This window comes from Lepidochelys kempii, chromosome 3 (genome assembly GCF_965140265.1).
Source record: "Lepidochelys kempii isolate rLepKem1 chromosome 3, rLepKem1.hap2, whole genome shotgun sequence".
Classification (NCBI taxonomy): domain Eukaryota; kingdom Metazoa; phylum Chordata; order Testudines; family Cheloniidae; genus Lepidochelys; species Lepidochelys kempii.
This window is the reverse complement of record NC_133258.1, coordinates 40548773-40572117: the sequence shown is the minus strand read 5'-3', so window position 1 is coordinate 40572117 and position 23345 is coordinate 40548773. Positions and strand designations below refer to the sequence as shown.

The 23345-nt window shown below is 40.6% G+C and overlaps 1 protein-coding gene across 9 annotated transcripts in view; it reads right to left on the bottom strand.

The window, feature by feature from the left end:
- ARHGEF10 (Rho guanine nucleotide exchange factor 10) overlaps positions 1 to 23345 on the bottom strand; it is a 182391-nt gene that overhangs the window by 34375 nt on the left and 124671 nt on the right. For all 9 annotated transcript variants that reach the window (XM_073336205.1, XM_073336212.1, XM_073336211.1 and 6 more), the window contains 7 exons: positions 22993 to 23120; positions 22706 to 22806; positions 20465 to 20586; positions 18180 to 18266; positions 15822 to 16045; positions 14458 to 14615; positions 460 to 602 (listed from right to left, as the gene is read on the bottom strand). In XM_073336205.1, coding sequence (XP_073192306.1) covers positions 460 to 602; positions 14458 to 14615; positions 15822 to 16045; positions 18180 to 18266; positions 20465 to 20586; positions 22706 to 22806; positions 22993 to 23120 — 963 coding nt within the window. The remainder of the gene's footprint in view (positions 1 to 459; positions 603 to 14457; positions 14616 to 15821; positions 16046 to 18179; positions 18267 to 20464; positions 20587 to 22705; positions 22807 to 22992; positions 23121 to 23345) is intronic.

The following is a 23345-nucleotide window of genomic DNA, read 5'->3' as shown; positions in this document are numbered from 1 at the left end:
GATATGTCCACCCAAACTGGGAACCACACCTCCCAATTACTGTATATACGTACCCCAAGAGTCCTGGTCTCCAAATTAGTAGACAACTCATGCTGATTTCCAGCACTCACTCACTCTCTCTGTCAGCTCTCTTGGGTCTAGCTTTTAGAGCTAGTCCTTACACAAAATACCCTGCAGTTTCCAGAAGTTACATGACAATTTAAGGGGGTAAAAATCAGACCAAAAATCCATACAAATTATATTGGCAACAAATGCCAATATAAGAGAAATTCAAAGTGCAGAGAAAGTGAAATCTAACCGAAAAAAAGTTAAACAACTCAAAACTACATCTCTTAGAGGATTCAGTGGATTTTATAGGTTCTCTGAACCAAATTTTAATGCTTAAAGTCTATCCATTGTTATTTAGAATAATAATGTTTCATGGCACAATACGCAAATAATACTTGTAAAAGCATTTACCTCTACAGTATGTGTCTCAGTACTGATTATAAAAATTTGTCCACCAGACGCAGCCCAAATGGTATCTTCCATCATGAGTAGACTTCTAACTGGCAGAACCCCTAATTTCACTACTTTCTGGGGGTCTGAATTCCAGGCTCCATCTTTACAGAAGAAAAGAAGCAAGATGAAATGTTACACACAATAACAATGTACTTTTTGATTTTCAAATTCACTTAAAAACAAATAGTTCGGAAAGCAGTATGCCTCACCCAGCAGTGACTGAGCTATTAGCATCTATAAAACAAAAGTAGTAACAGACAAACACAGAGACTTACTATATGACTAGCTAGCAATCAACCTGAAACTTGTAAAAGTAAAAATTATCAGTTACAAGAAAGCATTTCCCTACATGCAGGATACAAGTAGTGACACTGCAAGCTCACTTGGTTTCTTGTTGACAACTGTGTAACATCTCTGGTCCAAACTATGGCCTTAGTTAGACCTGTGTAAAATCAGTGGGTTGTGCAGGTGTAACGCAGGGCACAATTTCAAGACTTTGGGGAGGCAGAAGTGCAACCAAGCATCCAACTGGCCTGCGGTATCTTTACAAGTAGTGATGATGTATGAGAAGGAAAGAACACAGTTGGACTTTCAGCGTCTATGCTGAGTTTGAAGAGATGGCAGCCAGAAAAAACCCTATTCGTTTGGTATTTAAGCAAATTTTATATGTATTCAGTTGGATGCTATTAACATGGAACACCACATTGCCATTTTCAAAGTGGCGCTTTACAGAGCAGAACCCAACTGTTCGTCTCATCTAACTCTCCACTAACTGCAGTCCAAATCTCAAAGCATTCATTTATGAGAATTTCACACAACTATAGTCGTTCTCCAGGAAGAAGGAGCCCATAGCCGGCCTATTACAAGATGAATGACCTTTCGTGCTAGCAAGGCTCGAAGTCCAGATGTATGAAGCAGTCAATGACAGTTTTACTACAGCTTCTACTACCATGTTAAAGTATCTGTCTATCAGAAACTTGATGGGATGGACTTTCTGCTACTAGATTCTTAACTTTCAGAAATGCATTTTAAAAGAAATTATAGACTCATTTTGTGCCATATCTTCTGTGTATAGTTCAGTTTTATGGAGAATTCATTCTGGTTACAAACCATCCAGAAATTGATTCAGACTGGATATAGCAGGCCAAAATTAGATTATGCCTAAATGCGTGTTGTAAGATCAGGAATACAGTATCCTTCTGCTTCAGCCTCCATGCCACCACTTATCAGAGTGGCCAGACTGCTGTTTGACATCTTTTTGAAGCAGAAGTTGAAGATTAAAGAAATCACAGCAGATTGCTTTGTCAGAGATTTTGTTTTTAGCAACATGACCTTGTTTTGAATATTTTTTGCATGCTACTTTCATACCTACATTTTGAATCGCATATAGAATTAAATAATAATTTTAATAGCTTTCACATACATTAGTTTATTTCTGTTGTGAACACTCAATATTAAATACCCACAATACTGCACTATCATCTATAATGTTCTCGTAGAACCATAGAATTGTAAAGCTGGAAAGGAGCTTGAGAGATCATCTTGTCCAGCCCTTTGCACTGAGGCAGGGCTAATTAAACCTAGACCATCCCTGGCACGTATTTATCTAACATGTACATAAAAACCTCCCATGACAGGATTCCACAACCTCCCTTGGAAGCCTATTCCAGAGCTTAACTATTCTTATAGTTAGAAAGTTTTTTTTCTTGTATCTAACCAAAATCTACCTTACTGTAGATTAAGCTCATTCCTTCTTGTCTTTCCTTCAGTAGACATGGAGAACAATTGATCCCATAGTCCTCTTTATAACAACCCTTGACTTATTTGAAGACTTATCAGATCCCCTCCACAACCAGTCTTCTTTTCTCAAGACTTTCCTCATCGGTCAAGTTTTCTAAACCTTTTGTTGGTCTTTTTTTCCTCTCCTCTGGCCCGTCTCCAATTTATCCACATCTTTCTTAAAGTGTGGTGCCCAAAACTGGACACAGTGCCCCTGCTGAGACCTCACCAGGGCTGTGTAGAGCAGGACAATTACCACTCAGGTCGTACATATAACACTCCTGTTAAGACACCCAGAATGATATTTGCCTTTTTCACAGCTGCATCACATTGCTGACTCATATTCAATTTGTGACCCACTATAGCCCTCATATCCCTTTCAGCAGTACTAGCACCTAGCCAGATATTCACCATTTTGTATTTGTGTATTTGATTTTTCTTTCCTAAATGTAGTATTTTGCACGTCTTTATTGAATTTATCTTGTTGATTTCAGACCAATTCTCCCATAAGGTAATTTTGAATTCTGATCCTGTCCTTCAAAGGGCTTGCAATCTCTCCCACCTTGGGGTCATGCACAAATTTTATAAACATACTCTCCGCTCCATCATCCGAGTCATTAATGAAAATATTGAATAGTATCAAACCTAGGAGAGACCCATGCAGGATCCCACTAGCTACATCCTCTCAGTTTGACAACAAACCATGTATAACTACTCTTTCAACAAGTTGTGCACCCATTTTATTGTAATTTCACATTTCCCTAGTTTGCTTGTGAAAATTTAATGTGGGACCATGTCAAAAGCATTACCAACTTCAAGATATATCAAGTCTATAGCTTCCTTGCTATTCACTAGGCTAGCAGTCCTGTCAAAAAAGGAAATTAAGTTGGTTTGGCATGATTTGTTTGGCTATTACTTATGTTGTGGAAAATGAGTCACACCATCTGTTTGGTTCAAACAGTCTGAGGCCTTTTATTGAATACAAGCATGCAGGGAGAGGAAGACAGAGATGATCACATGCAGGTGCCACCCTGGTCTCTCTCTCTCTCCTGTCCCTATAAAACCAGTCTTATATAGGTCCAAATCCAAGCCACACGATGCATTTCCTTATTAGTTTTTTTTTTGCCCCACCGCTCAAGCATTATTAATAAAGCCTTATAAGGAATAATGGAAAGACAGTTTCATAATTAGCACAGTGCTGACGCACCTTGTTATTATGCAGATCTGCGGTTTGCTGTGGCGCATTTTGACTAGGGACTTTTGCAGGGTGGAGGGTGCATATAATGGACAGCTAGGGTCTTTTCCGGAGGCCCTTTGGTTCTTTTCTAGTTAGAGATTGGCCTAGTCCATTATCTGGGTCAAGTGCCACAGCCTAGCATACGTAAATGCTTTTAGCTTAAGCCAAGTCGTACAGGATACAGGTCTGTAGGCCTCTTGCGTTACAGCTCTTGCATATGTTGCATACAGTGCATAGATTGTGCCGCAGAATGGGAAGGGGTTAGATCAACAGCAATTTCCCCCACGCTATCACCCTATTATTCTTCAGGTGCTTACAAACTGATTGTTTAATAATTTGTTCCAATATCTTTCCAGGCATTGAAGTTAGGCTCCTGGTCTATAACTCCCTGGGTCCTCTTTGTTCCTGTTTTTAAAGATAGATACATGTTCACCCTTCCCCAGTCCTCTGGGACCTCACCAGTTTTCCATGAGTTCTTGATAATGATCACTTGATGGTTCTGAGATTGCTTCAGCTAATTCCTTAAATACCTTGAATTTCGTCAGCTTCTGCCAACCTGAATACATCTAATTTATTTAAATATTCTTTAACCTGATCTTTCCCTCTTCTGGCTTGTGTTTTTCCCCCCTGTTGTTCGTATTAATTGTGTTAAACATGTGGTCACAATTATCTCTTTTAGTGAAGTCTGAAGCAAAATAGGCATTAAACACCTCAGCCTTCTTAACGCTGTCCATTGTTAGCTCTCCTTCTCCGCCACGTAGCGAACCTTCACTTTCTTTCATCTTTCTCTTGCTCATATGTATTTATAGAACCTCTTCTTATTGCCTTTTATGTTCCTTGTCTTATTAATAAGATATATAAAATTTAGTTGTTTCTAATATCTGTGTGGTTACACTAAGAAAATGTCACCTTACTTGCATACCTATCTGTCGCCTGTGTGAGCTCCAGTAACATTGCCCACTTATTGACATCAACAAAACACATAAACATGTGCTCAATTTAAGCATATACTTACATAAACTCTTATATAGATTATATGGTCTTTGGGGCAGTGACTCTATCTTTGCTACCCGCCTATATAGTGTTTAGAACAATGGGGTACTAATCCCTGTCTGGGATTCCTGGACACCACTGTAATACAACAATAGTAATAATGGTAAACGCATGCATAAGTGCTTTGCAGAATCAGGACCCAAACAAAATTGTGGCACTCATAAACTGTATTGCCTCTGATATCTGCATCTATATTACTGTTCTTGACACATGCTTAGAATGTGGTTCTAATCTGAAAAGTATCTTCGTATAGAAGACACTGAGTTCCGTATTCATTGTATCACAACAATTCCATATCAAATGAATTCAGTCTACGAGTGAGAAGAGTGTTTCCAATTAATAGCCCTGCAAACTCTACCTTTGATGTAAAGCTAATCTGTGTTCCCTCTGACTCAGGCATCACCACCAATAATAACAAAATTTAGTGCCATGTGCCTTCCTCACTTCAACCACATTGTCCTCAAATTAAGCACTGAGGTGGAGATTGAATAACTGTATAATTGAGGACATAATTTGAAGATAACAGAGATGCACAAGTGCCCTACACTTGGAAGTCTATTTACGTTGATTATGTGCAAGTCAAAACAGAATCCAGTTCACTGTCCCCGAGCTATTTTGCTTCTTCAGGGGTAAGAGCAGTAAAAAATGGCATAGTTTTACTATGTCCGCTAAAGTACAGACTTTCGATTTGCACCACGAGTAGATCTGCTGAGTAAAAAGCTGCTTTTTTTTTTAATATAGTCGCTTTTCAGAAATGAATCACACATTAAATTCAACTAGAGACTATCTTGTTCATTGACAACACCATTTCTTCTGAGACATAAATGCACTAGTCTGTTTATTTCCTGCATGTCTGAATTTGGTGTAAAACATAACTGAAATGTATAATGATTCCCAATGTATTCCTACCTCGTTTCTTTCAGGGTCATCATTTATTTTTAAAAGTTAGGCATTTAAGGCCTGATTCAATATAAACTGAAGACAGTGGATATCTTTTCCACTTACTTCATTCACTGAAGGGCATGAAAAGACTCTCATTGATTTCAGAAAGTGTCTGGATTATGCCCTTAGTGCTCATGATGACTTCAATACAACTACTCATGTGAATAAGGGATTGCAGAATCAAGTCCTTCTTTAGTTAATTTTGATCAAATTTCATATATAGTCACTATATGTAATATGTCATATATGCATTAAAATAGAAAGGAAGATCACCACCTGATATCCATTACAGATACTAATTTTGTTTTCAAAATTTTAAAAAACTTTAATCCAATTTGACCTAACAGAATTTGGTTTTAGTAGTCACTCTCTTCTGAAAGAAAAGGAGTACTTGTGGTACCTTAGAGACTAACCAATTTATTCACGAAAGCTCATGCTCAAATAAATTGGTTAGTCTCTAAGGTGCCACAAGTACTCCGTTTCTTTTTGCGAATACAGACTAACACGGCTGTTACTCTGAAAACTCTCTTCAGAGACTCTTCATTTATGTGGATCAAAAATTACTTTCCAAAAGTCATTTTTTATTGGTACTGATAGCACAATGGGCTCACATCTACATTCTGTGAAAATCCAAAACTCAGCATTTCAGTGAGATTTTGGGTATGCAAAAAATGCCGGATTGGGACCTCAATGGTCTTGATGCTATAATGTGTTTGTGCAATGTGCTTGATTTTCAATATCATTCTCTAATTTTGTGTAACCCACACACCTCCTGGATGTGGTGTTCAGTCCCATCTAGTGGCACTGAGACCACTGAGAGAGAGATTAATGAGTCTCCTCTATAGCCTTAGCTAACAGCCATGTAACTTTTAGCTCGTGCAGTAGAGGCTCATGCATTTAGCTCCAGAGGTCACAGGTTCAATCCCGACCGCGACAACAGGGGTCTGTCAGTGTAACATTTGCACCTACAAATAATTATTTTTGCAGTTTTATGCTGCAGTAAACTGAGGATACAGGTGGTAATACTTGACCTTTAACTACCTAATTGCACCTGTAAATCAGGTAGGTGGAACAAAAGGCTGGTTGCAACCCGGTGAATGGGGTTGTAACACCACTCAAATTTGGCCCAGCCACCCTTCTGTTCTGATGGAGGGGCAGCTGAGCCAAATGGTGCTGTGAGCTGGTGAACAGGGAATCTACTTTTGTACAGCAGAGTCCACTGAGAACTCAACTCCTGGCATCACCAATTCATGCATTGTGTGGGTAAGAGAAGGGAAACTCCCCAGCTGAGGGAGACACGGGTCCCAGTGGATGGGTGGGGAGGGACAAGCAGGGACTAGAACAGCATTCTTGGGGTGGGGGAACATTTTTTTCCTCCATGTAATAGTCTGAAGGCAAACTGTATTATTGTATAATTTAGTTTTATTCTCGGTTCTTGGTATGATACAACACGATTTAAAAAATTACTTTCCCTGTCAAAATGTCCATTTATAGCTTGCATTCATTCCACCGCCCCGCTCCTGGTGCCGTCAACTGAGCTGAATTTAACATGCATCTTTTTGTTTGGTAACTTCCTGTCTTACTCAGCAGCACCATTGATGATTTCAATAATGCTGCCAGCACAACCCTGGGAATAGGGTTTGTTAGTCTATTTGTGCAGTGGAGCACACACATTTTTATATCACGTGGTATATGAACAGTGGCGAGTGATTTATTTAATTTCTTGAGGATAGGACAATGGATTTAAAAGCAAAATGATGTTTGCAAATAATAGCACATTTCCCATCATCTGGGGATAACTATTTTAGGGCTCATCCCTGCTTTCCTCTGATTACAGAGTGCATCTTCATATGCCTAGGAAAACCCTTCGCTGCACGTGCAAATGGTGAGCACAGTAAACAGTATTTTCCAAATACGAACCAATATTGCATATCAAATGGCAGGATTCCAGTCGAATATAAAACATCATAGACTTTATCTGACTCCAACTTCTTTTAAGTCACCTACATAGGTGGCACTGAAAGTATCTGCCTTAAGTAAGTAAATAAGATTAAAAGAAAAGGAGTACTTGTGGCACCTTAGAGACTAACCAATTTATTTGAGCATGAGCTTTCGTGAGCTACAGCTCACTTCATCAGATGTTTACCGTGGAAACTGCAGCAGACTTTATATACACACAGAAATCATGAAACAATACCTCCTCCCACCCCACTGTCCTGCTGGTAATAGCAGGTAAAAGGTAAAAGGTAAAAGGTAAAAGGTAAAAGGTAAAAGGTAAAAGGTAAAAGGTAAAAAACATCTGATGAAGTGAGCTGTAGCTCACGAAAGCTCATGCTCAAATAAATTGGTTAGTCTCTAAGGTGCCACAAGTACTCCTTTTCTTTTTGCGAATACAGACTAACACGGCTGTTCCTCTGAAACCTGTAAATAAGATTAGGTAACTAACTCAATATTTGCAGTATACAAGGTATTTCCTGTAGTATGGATAAGGACATAAAGCCAACACCAGGATAATAGTATTTATCTTTTTCAGTACCACTGCTAGTCCATCGCTCTTGTACAGTTAACAAAAAGAAAAGGAGTACTTGTGGCACCTTAGAGACTAACCAATTTATTTGAGCATAAGCTTTCGTGAGCTACAGCTCACTTCATCGGATGCATACCGTGGAAACTGCAGCAGACTTTAGATACACACAGAGAATATGAAACAATACCTCCTCCCACCCCACTGTCCTGCTGGTAATAGCTTATCTAAAGTGATCATCAGGTTGGGCCATTTCCAGCACAAATCCAGGTTTTCTCACCCTCCACCCCCCACACACAAATTCACTCTCCTGCTGGTGATAGCCCATCCAAAGTGACAACTCTTTACACAATGTGCATGATAATCAAGTTGGGCCATTTCCTGCACAAATCCAGGTTCTCTCACCCCCTCACCCCCCTCCCAAAAACCACACACACAAACTCACTATCCTGCTGGTAATAGCTCATCCAAAGTGACCATTCTCCCTACAATGTGCATGATAATCAAGGTGGGCCATTTCCAGCACAAATCCAGGTTTTCTGACACCCCCCCACCCCCATACACACACAAACTCACTCTCCTGTTGGTAATAGCTCATCCAAACTGACCACTCTCCAAGTTTAAATCCAAGTTAAACCAGAACATCTGGGGGGGGGGGTAGGAAAAAACAAGAGGAAATAGGCTACCTTGCATAATGACTTAGCCACGCCCAGTCTCTATTTAAGCCTAAATTAATAGTATCCAATTTGCAAATGAATTCCAATTCAGCAGTTTCTCGCTGGAGTCTGGATTTGAAGTTTTTTTGTTTTAAGATAGCGACCTTCATGTCTGTGATTGCGTGACCAGAGAGATTGAAGTGTTCTCCGACTGGTTTATGAATGTTATAATTCTTATATAAATACAGTTAACAGTATTTTGTTCAGTCCAGGTTTAAATCTCATAAACAAAGGGGGCTCCCATCACTTCCATTAGGAGACTATTCCACAGACTGAGTGGTCTCACTGTCAGGAAGTTTGTTATGAATTTAAATTGTCCCATTCCTAATTTCATCCCATTATGTTCCCCTTTAACTCTGCAGGATAATACCTCATCCTCCTGGGTGTTAATCCCCTGCAAATGTTGGCAGATTGTTATCATGGTGTTACTTAGTGGTTGTTTAGCTAAACTCTTTCACTATTTACTCATAAATCAATATTTCTAGTCTCCGGATGACTGCTGCTATTGTTCTCTGAATTCCACACACTAAGTCAACATTTTTCTGGCAGTGAAGTGCCTGAAACTGAACACAATATTCCAGGTGCAACATACCTAAACTGTATAAAAATTGAGTGTTACTTTCCTGTCCTGAGACACAAAGCCTCTGGGAATGCAAGACAAATGTGCACTGACCCTTTTCTGCTACCATATCTCATAGCTAACACATCTACTTGGCTGTTCAATCACTCCCAAATCTCCACTTTCCAAGTTTCTTCTGCCTGCATCCCATGAATATCTGTGTTTTGCATAATTATCTCACCAATGCATTAAGTATTTTTGTTTTTTTTCCTCCCCAAGTTGGACTGTAATATTATCTTCTGGCCATGCTTCTACTTTCCTATATATGATTTTTTATACTGGAGTTTACAGCTTCTCTTAGTTTAGGATCATCACCGTTTCTTTAATGGGTTCTTTACTCTTCCCTGACAATGCCTCAGTCCTGCAGCTGGATCTGCAGGAGTGACCTTTGCATTTGCACCCTGTGGAGCCCTATTAGTTTAAAATCATACAGCAGGAATGGGGTCAAAGACTTGACCTAATACAGATCTCAGCAGTAACCCACTATAAATTCCACCCTTCCCTTCAACTTCCTACTTGGCCATTTATTATCTTTTGTTTATGGTTCTTCAGTCCCTTTCCTATCCACTTGAGAATTTTCATACGTAAATGGATTTGGATTAATTCTGATTGTAAGACTGAGATGTTGTATCAAATGCTTTATTAAAATCAAAATATGTATTTCATTTACCACTTTTTCTCCATCCACTAATTCTCATTTTGTAATTCTACCAAAAAAGCAATAATGGTTGACTGGCACATGTCATTAGATGACCTAAGACACATAGGCTGGTGCTACGCTACTTTACAGCATCCTTTCAATTGCAACAACGATGATACAAAGCCAATACACAAAGTAATAATACAAATGAGATTAACAATTTTGCCCTTTCATTCAATGAGGAAAAGAAAAACTAGAAAAGAGAAGCAAGTTAGCATGAATTTTAAAGCAAAATGCAAAACTTTTGCTAAGTGACTGGTGCATTTATTTCAAATATTCGAAATAACTCAAAGTAACATTGTGAACTTGAAAATCAAGACACTGTAATAGTTTTACTACCTATTACCATTAATGTGTAGAATTATGACAACTGAAAGAGGAAAAAAGTTTCCTCTTCCTCCCCCACACCATGCCCAGTTCCCTTGCCCAGCCATTTCCCCCCTCCTGACTTCTCGTCCAATCTGTCTTTCCCCTCCCCACACCTCCAACCTCCAGTTAACCCTGTACTGTCCCTGTTCCCACTGGAGGTCTCTCTTATTCCCTAGGTTTCTTGTCCACCACCCTCACACTCCTTGTCCAAACTTCTGTGCCCAGAGAATCCCAGTTCTCACCTCTATACCCTGGCTCTTCTTCAGATCTGTCTTCCCTCCCCTCCCTCTATAGTTCCCAGTCTTAGTCTCTTTGCCTAGCTAATCCCAATCTCCACTCCCCAGGCTCCTTATCTGATCTCAGTCTTCTTCCTCCACCCATTGGCTTTCAGTCCCTACCACCTCATTTCTCTCCCTGGCTCCACGTCCCAGTCCCAGCTAGTCCCAATCTCTCCCCAACTCCCAGTCGCCATTTTCCCCCTCCTCCAGCATCCAATCCCATATCCTCTTCCTGTTTCACCAGGTTCCCCCAATACATTCAAACCAGGTAGCTTCCTCCTCTAGCCTGTCTGGGCCCAGCAGGGTCAGGGTCAATGAAAGCACAAGAGAGTCAGGCTTCTTGCTCTTAGTTCCACTGCCTTTACTTGGACCTAGTATGTTCTAGAGCAGCCGGGAATTGCTATTGGATAGAAAGTCCTGCTAAGCCCCAGGCCTGGATGGAATCTTAAGGGAACTGAACTAATAAGCTCTACCAAGTCTCTTGTGCAAACTGTGATTTTTTCAAAGATTTATAACTTGGTCAAATTTTGGTGGATTTACATGAGGATGGCAAAAGGCACACCCCTATTTACTCCCCATAAAGGCAACCCTCTGGCCATATTTCAAGTCTCTGCTCCAAAGTATAGAGAAGCTAAAGCTTTTCAAGAAAGAGCCACAGATTTTTGTAGCCTGGGCAAAATGATGTATTTTTCCTTAACCTCGTTCTCAATAATGTCTGGACTGTTTTGGCAGAAAATAAATAAATAATCAGCCTCAATCAGATACCCAGCATGTAAAATTTCAGCCCGATCAGCTAAAATTTGGCAAAGTTTTAAGCAACTGAAAACAGGGTCTTACAATGAAAAGTGTCAAGCAACCTTAATAAAAAGCAGTGCTACCCACACTGCCTATAACGACAGCGCTTTGTTATGGGCAGTTTCATTTTTTCCCCAGTAACACTACTTTCACATGTGTAAAATAGGACTGTACTGTTAGGACAATGTCCTTTTGTCTGTGTGGCTGTTTCATAGAACATCAGGAAAATAAACTAGGAAAAGTTTGAGGCACAGGTAGTATCTCAAATTACTTATAGCTCACTTTTTGAAATTGATTAGATTTTAAGAAGACCATGTTCCTTTACCTTTGTTCATTACTTACTGCTGTTTAGCTGATTTACAATGGGGAAGTAAAAACATTTTGACAAATGGTTGTCGAGTTACATAAAACATTGTTGTCCATACAGAAATATGCAAGAGAGGTAGTTTGGCTGTGAAAATTCCCCAGTCCTCCTCTTCATCCCCTCAGTTTGCTAAACATGCCTTTTAAATTTCCCTTTAAAGGAACAATTTGGGACAATTCCTGCCCCCCTTCCTGCAGCCACAGTGTGCTCTGACTGCAGTGAAATGGGTAAAAGTTCTGTAGGTGCAAAGAAGGGGGAGGGGCAGGCCTGCAGGAATGCAAATGGGCATCTGTACACATTGGACAATTTGAAGCTGTGCTTGTGTTGTACCAGATGAAAGCAGTGGGGCAGGTGAGAATCATTTTGGGGCTAGAAATAGAATGAGGCAGACCTGGTGGATTTGTGACTACACACATCCACTGCCCATTCTGTTTTTTGTGGGACGGAACAAGGATTGAACCTGCAATAGCAGCTGCGAAGTGGCTATGCAGCCTGGAAGAAAGATTTTTCCTTCCTTACCCCATGGAACTCCCCAGCGCACTGCCCAATTACATAAAGTGTGCACTGGGATTCGCATTTGCCTTTCTCTGAATACGGGCAAGCAGATAAGAATGTCTGATTTAGTTGGGGATTGGTCCTGCTTTGAGCAGGGGGTTGGACTAGATGACCTCCTGAGGTCCCTTCCAACCCTGATATTCTATGATTTTATGATTCTTAGTGTAGCAAGACGCTTTTATTTAGAAAATATCCAATATTTCACTTTTTGGTGTAATCTTTTAATTTGTATACATCAAATTATTAGTGCATTGAACTGATGTCTGTGACTGGAAACTGACACACACTGTAAAACTAAAGGGGACATTTTGATTCTGTGCTGATAAATTACATGAAATACTTATTAGGCCACATTCTCCGTGTCGTTTGTTCCACAGTTCAGAATAGTCTGTCTGATAAAATAGGTCAGTGCTTCATAACAACACTCCTTCAGGACTGACTGTGTCTGGATAAGCACACTGTGTCTTACACATGACCACAGCAGCAAACTATATGGAAAATTGATGTTAATATGAAAACAAATGACTGGTAACATTTTTATTAGGCATAAAAAGAGCTGTAACAACAGATGTGAGGCAAACGGTAGGGGAAGACACTGCAAGATGAGTCAGAAATGACTGGATGTAGATTTTCCATGTCAAAGGTTCAGGCAACCTGAACACAATCCTTGTTAGATAAGTTCTTTATACTGTACAGTACTGCTATCTGATTGTCCTCTCCTTAATTGCCTCTGCAGAAGTGGATCCCAGAGAATCCATGCATCTCTTCTCGCCTACAAAGGGGTGCAACTCCCTTTTTTGGTGGAGTGCATCCTTCTTGGAAGCACCTGTGTGAAGACAACTGTAGTCTTAAATGACTGCTCAAACCCACCACATTCTGAGGAGGTTGTCAATTCACTCCTTGTCCCCAGCCCTACAGCCATATATAGCAATTGGGACCATCGGAATGATGTTGTGGGATGCACCTGAGCATGATCAAGTCCACCCCATTGCTACATTAGGGACAGGTTCTTCCCTATCTGTGCGTAAGTCTGAAGTAGAAATGCTACAGCGCCAAAGCGAAAGATGTTCTTCTGTTGCTGTGGTAAATCTACCACTCTGAGAGGCAGTTTCTAGGTCGACAGAAGAATTCTTCCATCGACCTTCCAGGGTCTACACCAGGGCTTAGGTCGGCTTAATTATGTTGCACAGGGCATGACATTTTTCACAGCCCTGAGCAATGTAGTTAAGCTGACCTAACTGTGTAGTGTAGAGCAGGCCTGACATTCAGTTGGGGAATATTCTTAAAAGGGCCTGTGGTCTAATGCAGCTGTCCCTGGAGCAAAGTCCACAAGAGAGCTCAGTGAGGGAGGCAAGGAGAGGGCCATTGGGCTACACATGGTAGCTGGTGGGAAAGAAGCATCCTTCACACCTCTTGTTTTGGATTCCCCACTGTCCAAAGTGAACCATACCTTAAAACCTTCTCAAATAAGAGCAATGGGAAAGGGAGGCCTCTTTGTGAGGTGCATGAGCAATGTATCTAGAGAGGAACTATCTATCCCCCAACACAGTTTAGTCACCATTTCAATTTGGATTTGCTAAAAGAGCTAGCAAAGAGAAACCATTTCCCTTCTCAGATATTGGGAACTAGATTGACATTAGCATCTGTACTGTGTTAAATACAGTATCTTGATTGTTATCACCTATAGTAAGCTCTCTAGGCAGGAAACAGTCTTTATATATGTTTTACAGTAGCTAGTACAACAGGGACCTGATCCTGAGTGGGGCCTCTGACAGATAACAATGTGCATAACAACAATACTGAAAGAACAATAATAAATCAGGACTAACAGCCAAGCACACACCATCCTTTGGAAAGAACAAAAGCCATAAGGCTATAAAGAAAACATTTCAAAAGTAAATGTTTGCATCAAATTGTAGTAACTTCAATTCAGAAGCTGTTCAGGAAAGGAAAAATATAGCAGTGGAAATCTGCTTCTGCCAAAATATATTGACACAGGAGTTCCTCAGGATGTTATTACTCTACCTTCTGCTTTTGTGTAGATTGCAATGTTCCCATTAACCAGACCAGCAAACAAGTACTGCGACAGATACGTTAGGCTCATCACAGTTGATTTTTCTGGGGTGAAGAAGTGCTGAAGTCTAACTTTCTTTGAGCCTTGATGACTCTTGTAAATAGAAATGCTACCAAAAAAAAAGGCAAGCGAAAAATTTAAATATGTCTTATTCAGTTCTTACAATAAAGGTCACAAAAGGTTTTATGGTAATAAAAGTATTGGGGAAAAATAAAGGCCCTTTATTACGCTAAAAAATGCTGTTCATCTAGTCCTTTTCATTATTACTTTATGCCCAAACAATAAATTCCCTGTATTACGGAGACTTCATTTCAGCTGGAGAGACGCTTCTTCTACAAGATACTGTCCCCTTACGGACCCAGAGCTGTACCTCTCAAGGGCCTGATTGAAAACCCAGTGAAGTCTTTTCATTGACTTCAGTGAGCTTTGGATCCAGCCCTACCTGACAGAAGAAAGAAGAAAATAGTTCAGTACCAGAAATCAATTTTAATTTTAAATTCTTTGTCATGGTACCTATATACTATCATGATGGATATGCCAGAAATGATAGGGAAATAGATAGCTCTGACATGAACAGCAGTTTACACATGCAAAGAACTAGTCTGATTATGCTTTATTGCTTTAAATTTAGAAAATTTACAGCATTATTTTTATAGAAAGAGTAGTCCCTTATTTACACTGGCAGGAAGAGAACACAAATTCTCATACTTATGTTCTCAACAGTTACATCCTCCATCCTTTGCTTACCATACCAACAACGTCACATAAACCTATTTCTGTTTTTCACTACTGTACAGAGATAACCTAGTCAAAAGACTAAGTTCATACATGACAAACAACATCAACGTGTTTTATTTTATTAGCATGACAAATTTCTGTCAAATCCTGCAAATGCAGCATTATAAAAAGGTAAATAATTACTTGCTTTTCGTGTTGCTAACAGCACTTCATCATTTTCAAACCCTCCTGATTATTAAAATGATGGAATGATGTAATATCCTTAAAAATCTGTACTTATGTCTTTACATTATTTAAAGGAATTAATCCTTTTTCTTCAGAGGTATTTGTTAGTCTCTATGGTTTTTATCCCATGTATGATAAGTTTTAAAAAAAATTGTGTGGAGGTTAATTTTTATTACATGTATGTTGTTACTGGATTATGTGATAGGATCTTGGGATAACTGATGCGTCCGTTTACTCATAGGTGTCATTTTAATATGATTTTCTGAAGTGCCCGTAGAATTGGGTGGACAATTTTTATTGTAGAGTAGTAAACAAAGTAAATTATAGGCAGTATTTTGAAATTGACTATCACCTTCCTTCCTCCATGCCCAGGCAGACAGTAGGCACTTTTGAGGTTTTCGTAGCCACATTTTCAGACTCTGGAGCCACATTTAACTCTTTCTGTTTCTCCTCCTCTGGAATGTAGACCATGCAGAGAATGCGTGATTCCACATTGAAGCACTCAATAACCTTGGGACTGGAGTTTTGAAATGAGACAATTGCAATTTGGCCCATCTGATTAGTGCAACTGCCAATCTGAATTAGAGAGTAACGAGAAAGGAAAAGATTAACATCCTTCCAGGGCAAGATCACAGTTAACCATGATAAACACATGGCAAACTAATTAAAGACAGCTTCTCAGATTCTAAGCACTTAAAGGAGTTTTCATGTGTTAATTTAGCACACAAAAAAAGTTACAAGAAAACACCAATCATAATATAGTTTAAAATATTGCAAAAAAAACATGAAATTGGTTTTCTCAGCACACTTGTATACACAGTTCTGACACTTCTGTTTCTAAAGGAAGGTTATTATATACCCTTTTGAGACTTGTGTGTATACATAATGCAATGTAATACAAATATAACACAGAACATTAGTGTGATATAATGCTTCTGTAACTAATAAGTTTTAGAAAGCTCTTGTAGCGGGGCAGTCACCTGCTCCTGCCTTTAAAGGCTTAAAACAGCCCGGGGAGAGGCCTGTGCCAGGGAAGAAAAAGTGGGGCTGATTGGGAGAAGCAGCCTCAACTGGGGGCCACGCCCCAATCAGGCCGTGGCTGACTTAATCAGGGCCCAGCTGGCCCTTATAAGAGGGCAGTGGGCCAGGAGCACACAGAGTCTCCTCTAGCTGTGGAAAATAGGCCTGGCTGCTGGGGAGTGTACCAGGGTACTTGAGGTGAAGCAGGGCTGGGGAAGGCCAGAGGAGCTGGAAGGCTCCATACTGGAAAAGCCCCAAGCTACAGGCCTGGCAGATGGCCTAAAACAGGGTACTGGGGTTGCAACAGGGCAGCCCAAGGGTAGGCACAGGCAGCAGGTCCAAACCCCCCTTGCCTATGATGACTGGCTTATACAGACTGCAGTTGGCCCCAGTGAAAGGGGGCTAGATGATGACTGGCCGTAGTCCATAGGCTGAGGCAAGGTGGGGATAGAGGGTGGGGGGTTCCCTGGGGAGGGGAGACCCAGATCTGTGGGGTATTGCCTGGAGGGGCAGCACCCCAGGAAAAAAGGCACTGGGGTCCGGGAGGGACACGGGGGCCAACAACAGAGGGCGTTCCAGAGCTGGTAAAAAGAGCTAATTCCTAGACAGCCAGCAAGAGGCGCTGCAAGGGTGAGTCGCCTCCCCGCTATTCTCTATAATAGCTTCACTATAAAACCTAGATCTGGAAGTTTAAGGTTAATTATTTTCTATAATTTGAGGGCCTGAAACAAGTACTGTACCCTAATGGAAAGGATTACCAGCTCCCCATGGTATTAACTATCCATTTCTATCTCTGTTGGTTAGGGAGGTACTGGACCCTACATATCTCACGGCACAAAGATCAAATATTGCCAACCCTGCACGTCATACCAGTGTGCATTAGGGAGGTGGGAATGCTGGGAGAACTTCCACTTTAGGGCAAAGAAATAAATGTGTACATAGGAATACTTTTTATATTATTATTATTATAATATATAATTTATAAGAGAAGAAAAGAACATTCTGGTGTGGTATAAAGATTTTATTGGCATGATTTTGTGATGACTGTATTCATAATTAGCAAAGCCATGAGTGAGTTACACAGATCATCTCAAATCAGACCTTTGAAAAAGAGTATTTCCACCTTTTGCTTCTACTACTGAAAGTTGCCAAAATATCAGCCTCTAAAAGAGTGACAACATGAATCTGATTATGTAAGGAAAAGCTATTCAAATTGGCAGAGGTTTTAAAAAAATCCATTAGTTATACTTTCTGGCTTGTAGGAATGCCTTTATAATTGGGTTAATAATATTATGCCAGCATAGTTTTACATCTAGAGGATATAAAAAATAGTCCCAATCGAATTTTTTAAAACTCTTTAAAACATTTCTAAATTATGGAATGGATGATGGTACGTTGTGGTCTCATATGTAGTTTTATTGCAACTCATTTGAGATTAGCTGCATGGCTATGCTGAGTTCTTGGGCATTTCTAACAAACCATGTCACCAAATAATTTGTGAGCATGGATGTGAGCTCACAAAGTAACAAGATTATGGGGACAAAACTACTGGATTTCTGTTGTAGTATTTAGCTATTCAGAATGTGCATGCATATCAAATCCATGTAGTGTGAATTCTTACAGAAAAATAAGAAAGAAAAATTGAAAAAGAAAACCCACGCCTCACTTGGTGTCTGAAGACTTAACTTACCCACAGAAAACCATGTTCCATGGAACAGGAATCTGGCTCAGTTTCACTACAGAGGTAAGGGTCAGGATTATAAGCAGCACATTCAATCTTGAAAGAAAGAATGAAAAATTATTCATATTTACAATGAAGAAGATACAGCCATCCTTTTTGAAGGCCCCATGTCAACTAAGCATTTTAAGCATACATTTAAGTTCGTCCTAATTCAGCAAAGCACTTAAGTACCACACTACATGCTTTGCAGAATTGGGACCCTTATGAGGAGTAATGGATTTACATCCTCAGTATAACACCACTGGAATTACTCTTTAAAGTTTAGGTATACATTTTAAAATGTGTTTAATTAATCCAAACTAACATTTACACATCACAGCATATTCAATTCAGTAAAAATGTATTTTCTGAAGGCATTAAATAAGAAATTATGCTTTTAAGTAGATAGTCTCCATCTGAAATGTTCACTAATGCTCTTCTCTCTAATAAAGAAAAAGTTGTGGAGTTTGCTGTCGCTGTTGCAATGTGACAGGAAAAACTCAAGATAAAATTGGAGAATTTAAAAACTAAGAAATAAGGCTATTTTAAAACTCCTTCATATACAGCACTATCTACTCACTAAGGAAAAGACTTTAAAAATGGGTGCATAAATTAGGCTCCTAAAAATCCTACCTTAGGTACATATATAAACAAGTTGATTTTAAAAACTGCAGAGCACCTAGCAGCAACTCCCCTGAAGTCAATAGTTGTTGTTGAGTGCTCAGTACTTTTGAAAATAAGGTCACCCATTTTAGGTGCCCACATCAGGATTTATGGATAGTTTTCTCAAAGGCAAGCTTTATCATCTGCATTCTCCAGCAAACCAACATCTGTTTGCATGGCAGCCCATTAAAAGAGTAGAGGGCGGCCACTGAGAGATCAAGAAAAACAAGAGCTCTCCAAGTCCAATTCAGTGCACTGCTCGCTGACACTTGCTGAAATTGCAAACCCCAGCAAAGTGTATTCTCGTTGCTATAATGGCTACATCCATTGTTGGTGAAAGAGACAGAATTTGAGGTTTGGACATCTCTTGGGCTGCTTTTTGTGCCTTTATTCAAGACTTGGTCAAATCTGATGAAAAGTTTTCCATAACTAAATTAGTGGCACTTTAACCCCCAATTTGGCACGCCTGTAAGATCAGGGTCTTTGATAGGAAATCTGTTTTAAAGGAACAGCATCCATGTACTATAAAACAGTATGCATAGCATAGTGAAATATGCTAGGCAAGGCCACCAGACTTGCAGCACAGTGTGGTATGGGGCTCCTGTGGACTGCCCATATGCTGGGGCCCTGCCTCCATGCAGCAGCAGCAGAGGAAGTCCTTCCCACTGCAAAGAGACAGGGTAGTAGCAAGGTGGCTCCGCAAACAAGTGGCCATGCCTCCCCATGCTAGTCTAAGGAGTGACAGCAGGGCCCCCTCCTCTTGGAAACAGTAGGGATGGTGGTAGGATGGCTCCCTCCTTGGGAGTTCTACACTCTCCTCCCGTCAATGGTGGCATGGGTAGTGCCCCCTAGAGTAGTGAGTCTTAGAGTTAACTTCCCCTTTGAGATGCATAGAGAAATTGACACATCTTAGACCTATTGTATCAGGCTCTCTGCAGACTCAGGCAGATGTCACTGCACGTGTTTCACTGAGTTACACTTTCAAGCTTTTCTTTGCAACTATGAGGGCTAGAGACTTTCCTATTTATTTTAAATAGGTTGAGATTCTATTGTAATCACATGATCCCAGCAGCTAGGTCTCAATTTACATTTTAAAATTGAATTTGATTAGCATTCAGTAGGCTCGGAGTCAAAAATTATTCAATATAGCAATAGTCCACTGTTTTATGGGACCCGAACATGTATGGTTTTATGGGAGACTGGAGGTTTTACAGTGGATTTTGGTTACTATAAGTTGTGGTTCTGCTCTGAAAAGGGACCCTGCAAATATGACATCATGGGGTGGTTCATGTTTAATATCTCAATTTATAAATCAAATGTGCTCAGTTTATTTTTGTCACTAAAGTCAGCAGCAGATATGATTTTGAACAGACTTCAAGAAAGATCCATTAAGCACAAGTACCATTTTTATATCACTTTTTAAAGTAAAACTGCATTTTCACATAAGAACCACGTACCCTGGGATACGTTAGCAGAAGCTTGCAGAAGCAAGCCTGAATCAAACCAAACAAATGTATTTCTAAGATGTGATTGTATGTTAAACCCTTAGCAGTGAGCTCACACGTATTACGTAAGATACCAAAACTATTCACCTTAAATTCCTGTTGTTTGGCCACCATTACTGGCATGTGTCTAACAAGGAGAGGATGCTTCTCTTTTTTGATCTGATTCCCATCGTCTTCTACACAGAACCACCCCAGGAGGTTCTCCTCTGCTGTAATGGCAAAACGTAAAATACCCCACAGTGCTTTCACTTTATAGTTCCTAACAGCTCACTAAAAATATAGATAAAACAAACTGTTCTATCAATCTTTTAATCCCAAACAGCCCCAGTTTATGAAAGAATATTATTTGTTATTACATCTGTATTTTGGGGGAGTATATGAGATGTAAAATAACACACTAATATGTAAATCTGAACTGAGCTATCTACAACTCTTTAATTTCATTCCATTCAAATTCAAAATGATCTGGACAAACTGGAGAAATGGTCTGAAGTTAACAGGGTGAAATTCAATAACAACAAATGCAAAGTGTTCCTTCCTAAATAGAGTAATCAGTTGCACATATACAAAATTGGAAATGACTGCCTAGGAAGGAGTACTGTAGAAAGGGACCATCTGGGGGTCATAGTGGACCACAAGCAAAATATGAGTCAACAGTGTAACACTGTTGCCAAAAAAAAAAAAAAAAAAAGCGAACATCATTCTGGGATGTATTAGCAGGAGTGTTGTAAGCAAGACATGAGAAGTAATTCTCCCACTCTACACCACACTGATTAGGCCTCAACTGTAGTATTGTGTCCAGTTCTGGATGCCACATGTCAGGAAAGATGTGGACAAACTGGAGAAAATCCAGAGAAGAGCAACAAAAATTATTAAAGGTCTAGAAAACATGACCTATGAGGGCAGATTGAAAAAATTGGGTTTGTTTAGTCTGGAAAAGAGAAGACTGAGAGGGCACATTCTAACAGTTTTCAAGTACATAAAAGGCTGTTACAAGGAGGAGGGGGAAGAATTTTTGTTTTTAACCACTGAGGAAAGGACAAGAAGCAATAGGCTTAAGTTGGTTTTATTAAAGAAGGTTTCGGTTGGACATAAGGAAAAACTTCCTAACTGTCAGGGTGGTTAAGCACTGAAATAAAATGCCTAGGGAGGCTGTGGAATCTCCATTATTGGCAATTTTTAAGAGTAGATTAGATAAACACCTGTCAGGAGTGGTCTAGATAAGTGGTCTCCAACCTTTTCACACCCAAGATCACTTTTTTGAATCTAAAGGCAACCCAGGATCTGCCCCGCCCCGCCCTGCTCACTCTCAACCAACGGAGAGAGGTGGGGATGCTCTCCTCCATCTTCACTCACTTTCACTGGGCTGGGGCAGGGGGTTGGGGTTCAGGACGGGGTACAGGCTCTGGGCTGGGGCCAAGGGGTTTGCAGTGCGGGAGGGGGTGAGGAGTGCAAGCTCTAGGAGAGAATTTGGATGCAGGAGGGGGCTCCAGGCTGGGACAGAGTGTTGAGTGCAGGGGGGGGTCCAGGGTGCTGGCTCTGGGGCTTGGGATGCAGGAGAGGTTCCAGATACAGAAGGGGGTATGGGGTGCTGGCTCTGGGAGGGAGCTCAAGGCTGGGGCTTGGGGTGCAGGATGGGGTTTGGGGTGTTGGCTCTGGGAGGGGGCTCATGGTGGGGTTCAGGGTGCAGGAGGGGGTATGGTGTGCTGGCTCCGGGAGGGGGCTCAGGGATGGGGGTTGGGGTGCGGCCTCCCGCTGGCCAGCACTTACCTCCAGTGGCTCCCGGTCAGCAGCAGGCGCAGCGAGGCTAAGGCAGGTTCCTTGCCTACCGCGGCCCCACACTGCTCCAGGAAGGGGCCAACAGGCCCCTGGAGCCCCTGCGGGGGGGGGGGGGCGTGGCTCCACGTGCTGCCCCTCTCTGTAAGCACCACCCCCACAGCTTACCCTGCCAATGGGATCTGCAGGGGTGAGGCTTGCAGGCAGGAGCAGAGCACGGAGAGGGACTCCGACCCCTGAGGCTGCACTGGCCACTTCCGGGAGCGGTGTTGGGCCAGGGTAGGTTGGTGTTGGTCCTGCTTTGAGCAGGGGGATTGGACTAGATGACCTCCTGAGGTCTCTTCCAACCCTAATCTTCTATGATTCTTTAGCGATACACTCTTATTACTATATACTGTAACTTGATTTCCAACTTCTACAGGAAGTCTTTCCATAAATAAATTAATCTTTGAACACACATTATATTGTAACCTAAAAACTATCTAGAGAAAGAGTTAACATTCTCTCAACTTGATACAGTGCTTCAGTTAGCTTAAGGCAACTAAGTCTTACCAAGAGCAAGCTTAGCCATTTGTAAATTGGTGATCCAAGACTGTTTGATAGCAGGAGTAAATGTATTGAACACTGCAGTAAAGAAAGTTGGCCGCCCAGACCTGTGAGACATTAAAGAAATAATAATCACTTTTCTATAAACTCTCTAAAAATTAAATGAAACATCTTGTTCTAACAAGTACAGGACACAGTCAGGGCTAGGAATGCTGAGGAACACGATGAGCTCTTTATTCCTTTCTTATGCATACACACACTGAGAAAGTTTTAGATTTAAAATCTCTACTGACTTGTCCTGCTTCCCGGGAAGCTGCAGCTGAATTCTGCAGCGATCTGCAGCTCTGATTTCATCTTCTTTTTTCAATATAAGTTTTTGTAAACCTGACGTCCAGTCGTGGGCCACTGATTGGTTTAAGTTCTGCAAGATTAAAAGAAAAGGTGTCCATGTACAATACTAACACATTCTCCTTTAAGCTAACTCTGCCACTAACAATTTATGAATGACACATTAACCTTTTTTCTCTGCACACATTGCACAGGAATAATTTACACAGATTTGTTAATGCCAGTCAAAATTATTCGACAAATGTTTGTCAACATGTTTCATCTGATGATGGACTTTCAAACAGTTTATTGCAAGTAC